At 37.6% G+C, this 11,572-nt stretch overlaps 1 protein-coding gene across 1 annotated transcript; it reads right to left on the reverse strand.

The window, feature by feature from the left end:
• Positions 1-8,345: 8,345 nt before the first annotated feature.
• avpr2b.1 (arginine vasopressin receptor 2b, tandem duplicate, 1) lies at positions 8,346-11,510 on the reverse strand. Its single transcript, XM_086086865.1, has 2 exons — positions 10,643-11,510; positions 8,346-8,602 (listed from the first exon to the last, which is right to left on the reverse strand). The coding sequence occupies exons 1-2, from the start codon at positions 11,508-11,510 to the stop codon at positions 8,346-8,348; spliced, it is 1,125 nt and encodes a 374-aa protein (XP_085942991.1).
• Between the last annotated feature and the right edge of the window lie 62 nt (positions 11,511-11,572).

Below are 11,572 nucleotides of genomic sequence, written 5' to 3' on the forward strand. Positions count from 1 at the left end.
ACCATTAGATTCTCTTCGCTGATGGAGAAGACCGGCCTCAACCACAGGTTGTGACCAATAAACGCAATAGTGAATAAATGAACGAGATAAATCAAAGTGCAGAAATATTATAATTACAACTGAAATCTACACAATTCTAAGATTGAAAAAGGATTCTTTCAACTGTTCAGTACAGGCGTGTGGTCAAATTGCACTACCGCCATCATTAATATTCTTGCCACTCTTCCGACTGTGGCCGTTTATTGAATATTACGTCCACATGCTGTTAATTTATCTCCAGCTGTGTACAATTGGCTCAAAGAAAAAAAAACAGGCAAAGAGCACAATGAAACATGACATCTCGGATTCCTTATGATGGGGCTGCAGCCCATCTGTAAGAGCCAGAGAATGGTGGGTTTGAGTCCCCTTGTGGATAAAAATAGCAATTAGTTGTTGCTCGTTTGCTTGCTGGCTTCTGCCAAGGTGCCCTTAAGCAAGCCCACTTTTTGGTGGTGGAGTGGTCAAATCGAGGTCTTCATCCCACATTGCACAATTACGCACATTCGATTAATTGTAGACTCTAAATTGCCTGTAGGCATGAATATAAATTATAATGTACTCATTACTGAACATGAAATGATGCACAGTACCAAAAGAGCACATCGGATACTCTTTTATTAATTTAATCTCCTGCTAGGCTTCCAACCTTTTTTAAACTCTATTGGATCATTACCGGCTGAGAAACAGACCCTCAGAGACGAATCACTCAGTGTTTGGACAGATATTTTTTTCTCCCCTTGACATAGACCATATGGACTGTATACATTCTCTGTATATATGCTGATGATGCTGGAGGGCTACTACATTAATAAAAACATCACGCAATCATACAGGTGGGAATCAAAACATGCAGCACACTGCCTGCACAAAATCTGTAAAGCATGTAGCACATAGGTCACACATCACAAACAAAAACGCGCTATATTTGTATTGATTATAATTAAATTGAACAATGGACAGATATTCATGACCTATGTAGGCTAGAAAATTAACTCATTCACTGCCGTTGACGGCTATAGACGTAAAAAATTCATTTGAACTATTGCTATTAGTTTCACATTTTTCCCACTTTTGTTAACAAGAGTATGGAAACCTAAAATTACATTTAGAACAGATATAAAATTTGTGATTAATCGTGAGTTAACTATTGAAGTCATGCGATTATTACAATTTTTTTTTTTAAATAATCGTCTGACGGCCAGAATTTTTTTATAATATATATTTTTTTTATTAGGGGCATCAGGTGATTAAAATGTTTAATTGTAATTAATCACATGAATTCACTAGTTAACTCAAGAGTAATCAAGAATTTTATATCTATTTTAAATGTACAATACATTTTTTTCTAAGTTTTCATACTATTGTTAACAAAAGTGGAGAGAGAAAAAAAGTGAAACTAATAGAAATAGTTCAAACGAATTTTTGACGTCTACAGCCGTCAATGGCAGTGAATGAGTTAAACAGATCCCATACAAACACTGCAAGAACATTAACAGTCTACTTGAGGAAGAGTTCATCATTAATACATAAATGACTAATATTCATTTTATATCTACATCTTCAAGTATAATTTTTTTGAGTGCCACTAAAAATCTCATCCAGGCGTCAGAGTTACTCTGATTAATGGACCCAGAGAGCCTAGAATGAATGAATAACACGATTCCTGGGAACAATTATTTTGAGGTGAGGAGTCTGAATTAAACATTGCTTTCGTCATCTTTGCACATTTTGAATTTGCAGGACACACTTAGGCATTTGTGTAAACCAGTGAACATCAAGTTGCTCCCATCTTATGATGTGCAAATTGTGAATGTGAAAATCACTTGCGTCATTCCAGGAATATGGCGTGACATGTTTGAATGTTCTTCATTTACCATAATTTTTTTAAATTATTTATGGACCGCTAATTAATGCCACTGAGAAAGAAATAAGAGGGGGGTGGGGTGGGGTGGGAAGCATTTGCCAGCTAATTCTTATAAAATGTCATTGAATTACTGTAAAAATCTATTACAGTATATTACTTTATAAAGTAAAAAAATATAGTAAAATAAGAAAATTATTACTTCAAATAAGCAAAATTATCTGCCAACTGAACAAGAAAATTGTACTTAAATTTACCTGGAGGATTTTGAAAAATAAGGAAATAATACTATGCCCATATCAACCACAGCGGTCTTCCAAAAAGTATTTTTAGACTAAAAACAAGTAATATTTACTTTTTTCAAGCTGTAATAAATATAACTATTTTGTGTCAAGCAGGTGTAACAGGTCCCATTTTCACTGTCTTTGGTATGACGCAGCCAGGGCTTGAAACCCACAACCTCAAAGTCTGAGGGTAGGCACTCTACCACTACCACTGAGCTTGCACTGAATACAGGAAAAAAAGAGCTCAGTAAATATAACGAAAATAACTGGCTGTTAACACTCAATGCCAAGACTGCTTGATCAAATAAGATAATTAAATAATAAATATCTTAAAATAAGCACAATACAATTTTATTTTAAGTAAAAATAACTTGTCAAAGCAAAGTAAGGAAATTTTGGTTAAATAAAAAAATATATATCTTACTTAAGATTTCAGTTTTTGCAGTGTATATATATTTTTTTTTACAAGTATTTACTGTATATAAATTACAGTTACTTACTGTATTGTTATGTATGTACTGTTATTTATTTTTTTAAACAGCAGTTCACTGTAATCTAGTTTACAACTGTTTCTTGTATTCTAATTTAATATAAAAATGACATTATGTCATCAAATCCATCCATTCATTTTCTTAACCGCTTATTCCTCACAAGGGTCTCAATGGTGCTGGAGCCTATCCCAGCTTGCTTTGGGGAGTAGGCGGGTACACCCTGAACTCAACTGGTTGCCAGGTCGAAGGTCACACAGAGACAAACAACCATCCACACTCACAATCACACCTGGGACAATTCAGAGCGTTCAATTAACCTGCCATGCATGTCTTTGGATTGTGGGAGGATAACCCGGAGAAAACCCACACAGGCACGGTGAGAACATGCGAACTCCACCCCGGACTCGATCTCACGCCTTCAGCACTGGGAGGCAGATGTGCTAACCAGTCATCCACCACAGTAATGTTGCCTGTTTATCAGAGAAGTACGATGTGAAGATGCTGCAGACTGCCCCCGCGCTAAAATATTTCTCACCAATTCGCTGAATTCTTGTCCTTGTTCCATTGACAGTCCAGGGTCCTCTATTTGCGTCTTCTCCTCTAGAGAGTTTTACAGTATTTACATGTAATCCACATATATACTGTACATGCCAAAACATAGTTGCTGTCAAATTTACAGTATTTGACCACTACTTTGTTATTACCCATGATGCACTTTGTTTCACCCGTAATGCATTGCGGTTAATATTGTAAAATTGAAAAACAAGATCATGCTGTAAATTTGTACTGTAGATTTTACAGAAAATTGTTACAGTGTAAATCATTTTTTTCTTATAGTTGAATATACAATAATTACATTAATTAATATTTTTAATGTGGTTTTTTTCCCAGCGCAATACCTATATAATACATATTTCTATTACCCTTTTTTTTATTTATTATTCTTTGTGATTTGTGGGCAGTAGTCTTGCACTGTGTGCCAGCCACCACTGCTCTATTTATAACAAACCTATTTTGAAGCATAAAAATCAGGGGGGAAAAAAACGATTTTTATTCAATGTACTGTAAATTCCTATATGTTGTCATTCAAAGTGTAGTTCATCAGAACACCAAATAGTTGTGCATTCAAACTTCGACATGTGTCGGGTTCAAGAACATTTCAGAAAACTATTGACAGTAGCACAGTTCCGCAGGTAATTTGTAATTGTGTTACCACAACGTCTTTGAGTTCTTGTTAATTTATTCAAATGAGTTTGATGAAGTATGAGTTTGATGAGCCACTGTAAAAACAACACACCCCCATTTGACCAACCAATCAGCCTTGGTTAGTGCAGCCCGCCCCCTCAAAGTTCCAGCCTGGCTCAGCAAGACCCTGCTGCTGAGATAATACTGGGATGCCCCCTTGGGGAATTTAATAACCCCGGAAATTGTTAGTGGTGGAAAAAAGCACAAACTGAACTGACTTACCAAGGTAAATTGAAAAGTTCTCCAAAAGTTCCGGCGGTGGTAAAGCCCCTCTGAATTAGATTGTGAAGACGTTTTGCCTCTCATCCAAGAAGGCTTCATCAGCACAGTTCAGTTGATTAAGACTGCGCTAGTCTGCATTGTCACTCGCCAAGTTTTAGTTGAAGTAGCATGAAATGTCAAATAAAAGTACTCACGTGGAGGAGAAATTGTAGAAATCGGACTTCAAATGTCGTTTATTCTTTTAAAGTTCTATCGTGAAAAAAGGTAACAACGATTTTTTTTTTACATCTTTATTGGTGTAGATCCACAACATTAAAAATCTGATCATTGCTACGTCATACATACAGAGGCCATAAAAGTGCAGAATCCAAAAAAGCAAATCCACAGGTGAGAAACTAATAAATAAGATAAAAATCATATGCAATATAAATTTTTAAGACTAAATCCATTTTCTTCTCTTTTTTTTTTTTGACGAGTGACATGACCAATGAGGTTTTTTAAACTTGATCTGTCCATTTTTCATGCTTTGACTTGTGAACAAAATTTTTTGATATGCATTATTGTGGCAGTGAACTCAACTCACTTCACACCAAGCAGAAGTTTGGTAGCTAGTGAATAATTCTTAAAAAATAAAAAATAAAATATAAGGAGGCTTCAAGTTGTTTATTTCCACTCCCAGTTGAGGCTTGCTTTAAAAATAACATAACACAAAGAATTACACATCAGATTTAACTTAATATAATATATACATTGCAAAAAAACAATTTTTTTTCTGACAAATACCATCGGTATTGCTGTGTTATAACCAGGGGTGGGTGCGTTAATTAATTTTGAGTGTCCATCATTGGGCAGTCGTCAACGGTCGGGTCGGGACACCCTTCCGTCATCGTTAATATTTCAAGCCGCCGAATCAAATTGTAATTGTCAATCCATCGACGTAACCAGGCATCTGTCATTGCTAAATTAGAACAGCTATTTTAAAACCGACAGTAAATTTCATGGGCGCAGTCCGTCAATCGTCAGTCTGTCCACGTTATTTTAACCATGCTTCCGTCACGCTAAATTACATTTTGTCACCACTATGTTTTATTATTAGTTTCCTCACTAATTAGATGTCCTTTCAAAATAAATGTTATTACAACGAATGCTACTATCTATAGGACATTACAGAAATTGAAATTTTCACTTTTTAAAAATTGTTCATTCGCAAAGAAATTAGGGTAAAATTATGAATTTTTACAGTTAATTTCTCAGTAAATTAAATTTTTACATTTGATTCCATTAAATAACATTTAAAAATTTTAACAATCAATATATGTATTTCCAATGGAGGTTTTTTTTGTAAAAGAACAGAAATATTGTGTGTTTTTACAGTTACAGTGATTTTATGTTATTTTACATTTGACATGTAAAATCAGAGTTTATTTTTGTAAATTAAATGATATTTTTAAAATGCAGGAAAAAAACGAATATTCTGTTATATTACAGTTTTTTTTTTGTTTTTTTTACAGTGTACAGTATGTGGACACGGTCATTAACTGCCATGAATAATGTCACACATGGCCAACAGATTAAATACTTCCCCTTTTTAGGACCCTTAGCTGTCCAATAATCTGTTTGATGGAAAATGATGCATAGATAAACACTCGATGTCTCATCCGTGCTGTGAGCCAATGGGAAGAAACGTAGTGCAGGGCGGCCATCTTGGGACAGAGCTGCTCGATCACTCATAACATTAGTCAACGGTGCATGGACTTTAAAACCACTGTAGATGTCTCAACTCTACCAAATTCTCAACCAATTTTCATTTTTGTTGTTAGAGATGACGCGAACAACTATTCCGTGTTTTAAAGAATAAATACATTTAAAAATTCTGCCTGAATCATAGACACTCTAATAAGGTTTGTAATAAACCAATCCGTTTTTAAATCCGTCAAGAATTCAGAAGGACTAACTTACCACGTAAACAATTTCAATCTACACTTGTAGCCCTTACTATCGCAAAATCGGGCTGGGGGGGGGGGGGGGTTGTCTGGGGGTTTGGGGGCCTGGGGGCGGCTGGAGCTGGGTTGTGGTGGATGGGGAGCGGTGCGGTCGTGGGGGGAGCGGGGGCTGTGAGCCGGTGGGGTGCCTGGCGGGCCGGCCGTTTCCCGTCCTGCTGCGTTGCGTTGGGGACGCGGGCCGTGTTGGGGTGGGGGGTGCTCCTGGCTCCTGGGTTTGCTCTCCGGGGGTTGTCCCTTGGCGCTGCCGTGGCCTGGGGGGCCCTGATGTATTGTGCTTGCTCTGTCCTGGCCGGGGTCGACGGCTTACCTCTTTGGTGGAGGTTTTCATGCATGCCAGATCCACCACACCAGCATCTATCAAAATTCAAACACAATCTGCTTCCTCCCCTGGCCGTTGAATCGATGTAGGCTGGCGTCTGTGGATCTCACTCTGCTTCGTTTGTCCTTCCTTCCTTTCCTCAGTCTGTCCTTTGGTCTCTTGAGGTCTCCCTAATTTGTTGGAATTTAGATGTTTCTGGGGTTGGTGAAAGACTCTGGTTGGTAACCCGGTGGGTAGTAGGTAATGTCTGGTCGCTGCTGGATTTCACTTTCCTTTCTTTTCTTTGATCCTTCCTCGGGTCTCCTGACAACCTCACGACTCTAGCTGGATTCTGAAGTATTCAGTTTAGGGGAACGGTATGGGATTTTTAATAGGTTTTAGGTGAACTAATGATTACACGCTCACACGCACGCACACGTGCACACACACACACGCACGCACAAATGCACACACGCACACGCACATACTCACCACGAAAGAAAAAATAATAATAATAAATTAAAAAAATTACAAAATTAAAATATTTTAAAAATTGTTCAGAAGGACTACTTAGCTGTAACGTTACGTGCCTGATGTAAAATGAGCACTAAAGTAATAATTGCATACTACCTCAGTGACTGTTATAGATTTTTTACATTGTTGTGTTTTATATTTCCGCACTTTTTAAGACTTGTAATTTGATGATACAACACTATGTTATTTGACACTTTGTATGTTGTTTGTATGCAATTTTAACTTGCTCTGTTATCTTATTTTATGGGGACTACAGATGGAAACTAGCATTGTGCTAAATCTGGTGCAGCCATCTTCTTAATGTTACTGCACACTGTCCTTTTAATAAACTCAAACTTCCGGCAATGCTTTTTCTGTCAATTGTTTGAAGTTTCTCGTCATTCGTTAATTATCAACAAAACAGATGTCCGTCATTGATGGATTGACAGACCTTCCATCACTATTGACGGAATACCCACCTCTGGTTATTCTTCTTCACGCAACGGACATTTGAACACAAACATTGGAGCAATACATATAGACAGATTAAATAACAATACACATATTCTTTAGCTTCTGCAAAGAATGGCCGATATGACCCGAAGGCGCACATACCAGGAGCAGCACAATTTCCATTGAATCAAAGCAACAAATTTGGCAAAAAAAAATAAACAAAACTGTTCAATTCTTTGCGCTTTTTGAAAATATGTGTTCTTTTTCTTATTAACTCATTCACTGCCAATGACGGCTATAGACGTAAAAATTTTATTTCAACTATTAATTTCACTTTTTTTCCCACTTTTGTTAACAAGAGTATGAAAACCTAGAAACATTTTTTTGTTAATTTGAACTGATATCAAATTTGTGATTCAGGTGATTAATTACAATTAAAAATTCGAATTGCCCCTAATTAAAAAAAAAAGAAAATAAAAGATTATACAAAATTATACAAAATTAGGGGCGTCAGACGATTACATTTTTAAAATTGTAATTAATCGATTAATCACAAATTTTATATCTGTTATAAATGCACAATAAAAAAATCTAGGTTTTCATACTCTTGTTAACAAAAGTGGGAAAAAAAATATGAAACTAATATAGTTCAAATGAATTTTTGACGTCTATAGCCGTCAATGGCAGTGAATGAGTTTGATGGCATTTAAATTCATTACATTGACATTTTCCTTCTGACAATGTCAATCAAATTGAAATCCTTAAGCATTTAATGTATTTGTAAAGATACACTTTACTGAAGCCTAACCTAATTATACCGCGCATGGGTGGCAATCACATCATAGTCATTGTTGCCATGTCATAAATCAGGAAAACTTCTAAATGACTTTACAAGGTTGACAATGTGTGGTATAGGCTTTAGACGTTGTTGTAATATTACATGATCCCTTGTTGTGCTGCCACAAACACGTCTGAGCAAGGTAAATATTTGGAGTCTGGTAAATTCTTGAGATTGATGAAAACGGAGCTGACCATTGTGGCTTCTTCCTGCATGGACTCCCGCCGATGAGACTGGCCTGTGGACAATAGGCCCGACAACCTCTTGGGAAACTTCACACTGAACATCAGGTAGATGCAAGGATTTGCGCAGCTATTGAGGCTGGCAAGAAGCATCAGGATGGTGAAGGTGGCATCTGGTAGCAAGATGAAATTCAAAAAGTAAACGTGACAAGGCAGCTAGCTACGCATGCTGTAATTTGTCAGGGTCATATTTTATGGATGGCTATTCCATTTTTTCCCCCTCTTGAGTAGTCACCGATATTAAGTCAAATTAATCAGCTAAATCCGATACCATTAGAACCCCCCTATAGGCTATCCCAATATATCAATCAATTAGTCTTTTTTTTTATAGCCTATCACCTTTCATACATTCTAGGTACCAGACAATTTAAATGTCCATAATACAATAAAAAGAACCCCCCCCCTCCCCCCAACACACACAAAAAAAACATGGCGGGGCACAGAGAAACCATGTGAGGAAAGGCACCCAGGAAACACTGGAGCTAAAAACTAAAAGACAACAAAATAAAAACAGTTAAAGGCAAAAAAAATAAAAAATACAGAATAAAAGGCAAAACCAAAGTTAAAAGACAATATGACAAAATTAACTGGGAATTAAGAAAAACAAAATAAAAGCTGTTAAAATGATAATTTAAATGCCAAACTAAAAATGTATCTTGAGCCTCCTCTTAAAAATATCAATAATCTCTGCGGACCTTATACCATGTACCATTTCCTTAAAATTGCATGAAATTATTGGGAATTCTCTATTCTTCAAAATTCAAATTTCTAGCTCCTGATTGTAAAATGGCCACATGCAGGCGGTCGACACTCTGGTATCTGTTGCAAGTACTGATACCTTCAAATAAGCCCGGGTTTCGGACCGAATTTATTTAAAAAAAAAGAAGAAAAGACGTGCAAAGAAAAAAACAAATCAACAACACATTTGGAAAATCCCCTTTGTGACTTTGTGGCCCTGTGTGAAAAAAAAAATGTTTAAAAAAATGGTACATTTCCAGCAGCTGGGGCGCCAGAAAAATACTGAAAAATACCAGAAAATTAAATTCTCGTAAAATTATAATTAATAATTAAAGTACAGTTTTTAACTGTAATTTTAACAAGATAGTATGGAATATAACAGTATATGACAAAAAAATAAAGTGATTAATCTTAGATATTGGGTTTAAAATTGCAACAGTTAACTGTTAGGGTAATTTTTACCCCTTACGAAGCTCTCAAAATGCTTTACTTTTTGAATACCAGTAGTCACCCACCTTTTGATGACACAGCAATAGGAGTTCAGTATTCGCTCGATGATAATTCACCAAGGGGATCGATCCCACAACCTCAGGGATACCAGACGGCCACTCTACCACTGATTCAATGTATAGTAGGTAGTGCTGATTACCCAGCAGAAGTGGCATTCATAAATCCAATTGATTTGCGTATTCACCCTCTCAAGCTTTCTATTACCATTTTCTTTTACAAGAAAGTAATTGTCTGTTATTTCACAGTATTTTTCTGGCGCCCCAGCTGCCGGAAAATTACCATTTTTATTCTTCTGTTATTTCATATTAGCGTTTTTTTTTTTTCAAGAGAGAAAGTAATTGTTTGTTATTTCACAGTCTTTTTCTGGCGCCGCAGCTGCCGGAAAATTTAAATTTTTATTATTTTTTTTTACAAAAAAGTAATTTTCTGCTATTTCACATTAGCATTTTGTTTTTGTTTTTTAGGAGAAAGTAATTGTTTGTTATTTCACAGTATTTTTCTGGTGCCCCAGCTGCTGGAAAATTTAAATTTTTGTTTAAAAAAATGTACAAGAAAGTAATTGTCTGTTATTTCACAGTATTTTTCTGGCGCCCCAGCTGCCGGAAAATTGCCATTTTTATTTTTCTGTTATTTAATATTAGTTTTTTAATTTATTTTTTTCAAGAGAAAGTAATTGTTTGTTATTTCACGGTATTTTTCTGGCGCCCCAGCTGCTGAATTTTTTAAATTTTTGTTTAAAAAAATGTACAAGAAAGTAATTGTTTGTTATTTCACAGTATTTATGTGACGCCCCAGCTGCCGGAAAATTGCCGTTTTTGTACGTTTTTTTTTGTTTTGTTACAGTGTATCTATTAATTAACTATGTTATTTATTTATTAGTTTAGCCTATTTAATGACAGCCTTACTTCCCGTGGGCGCCTCTTGGTCCCACACGGACCACAGCTGCACGGTGAAGAAGGGCGTCCAGCAGATGATGTAAGTAAGCACAATGACCACAGTCATCTTCACAGTTTTGGCCCTGGCCTTGGACACTCCTGCCCCGCTGCAAGATCGGGAAGACATCCCCTTCGTGCTCGCGTCTTTTTCCACGACGTACTGCGACTTGAAGTTGGAAGAGTAAACGGCGAGACAAATGCGCACTTGGCACACGACGACGGAAAGAACAGGTAAGACAAATATGACCAAAGTGGTCCATGTCACGTAGGCTCTCAAGCCCCACGGAGTGACGAATCTGGCCCAGCAGTCATACACGCCCGGAGCCACTTCGAGTCGAGAGAAAATGAACACCTGAGGGATGCCGCCAAGAAAGGAGACGCACCAAGCGGCGCACACGGTCCTGTTCCAGCGCGCCCGGTGCCTCTGGAAGGTGACCATGGGATGGCAGATTGCTTGATAACGGTCAACGGTCATGGCGACGATCATGTAAGTGGAGGCAAACATGCCGACAACCTGCAGGTACTTCACCGCGCGACACAAGGCGTCCGGACCCACGAAGCGGTCGGTGATGTCCCACATGAGCTGCGGGCAAACTTGGAAAAAGGCGACCACCAAATCGGCGACGCACAGGTGGAAGACGAACACGCGCATCCTGGAGAGCTGCTTCCTTCTCTTCCACAACACCAGCAAGAGCCCGAAGTTGAGGACACCGGCGCTGATGAAGATGACGGAGAGGAGCGCTACTTCTACTCGAGCCAAGCGCTCGTCCCTTGGTTCGTTCTCAGGGTGCGACTTGTCCAAAGGGAGTTTGGTGAGGTTGTCGCTCGGCCAATCCATAGAGGCGCGTCCCAGGTGACCGTATATGCGTCAACTGGATTAGGAGCGGTCAGATCGAGTGT

Source organism: Leptonotus elevatus, chromosome 10 (genome assembly GCF_054856555.1).
Source record: "Leptonotus elevatus isolate MCC_2025b chromosome 10, RoL_Lele_1.0, whole genome shotgun sequence".
Taxonomy (NCBI): domain Eukaryota; kingdom Metazoa; phylum Chordata; class Actinopteri; order Syngnathiformes; family Syngnathidae; genus Leptonotus; species Leptonotus elevatus.

Excerpts from the sequence above, each read along its gene's own strand:
- avpr2b.1 (XM_086086865.1), bottom strand. The coding sequence starts at position 11,510 with ATGGATTGGCCGAGCGACAACCTCACCAAACTCCCTTTGGACAAGTCG. Across the intron at positions 8,603-10,642 it reads CCAAGAGGCGCCCACGGGAA|ATGCCACCTTCACCATCCTG; the intron begins GTAAGGCTGTCA and ends TCTTGCTACCAG.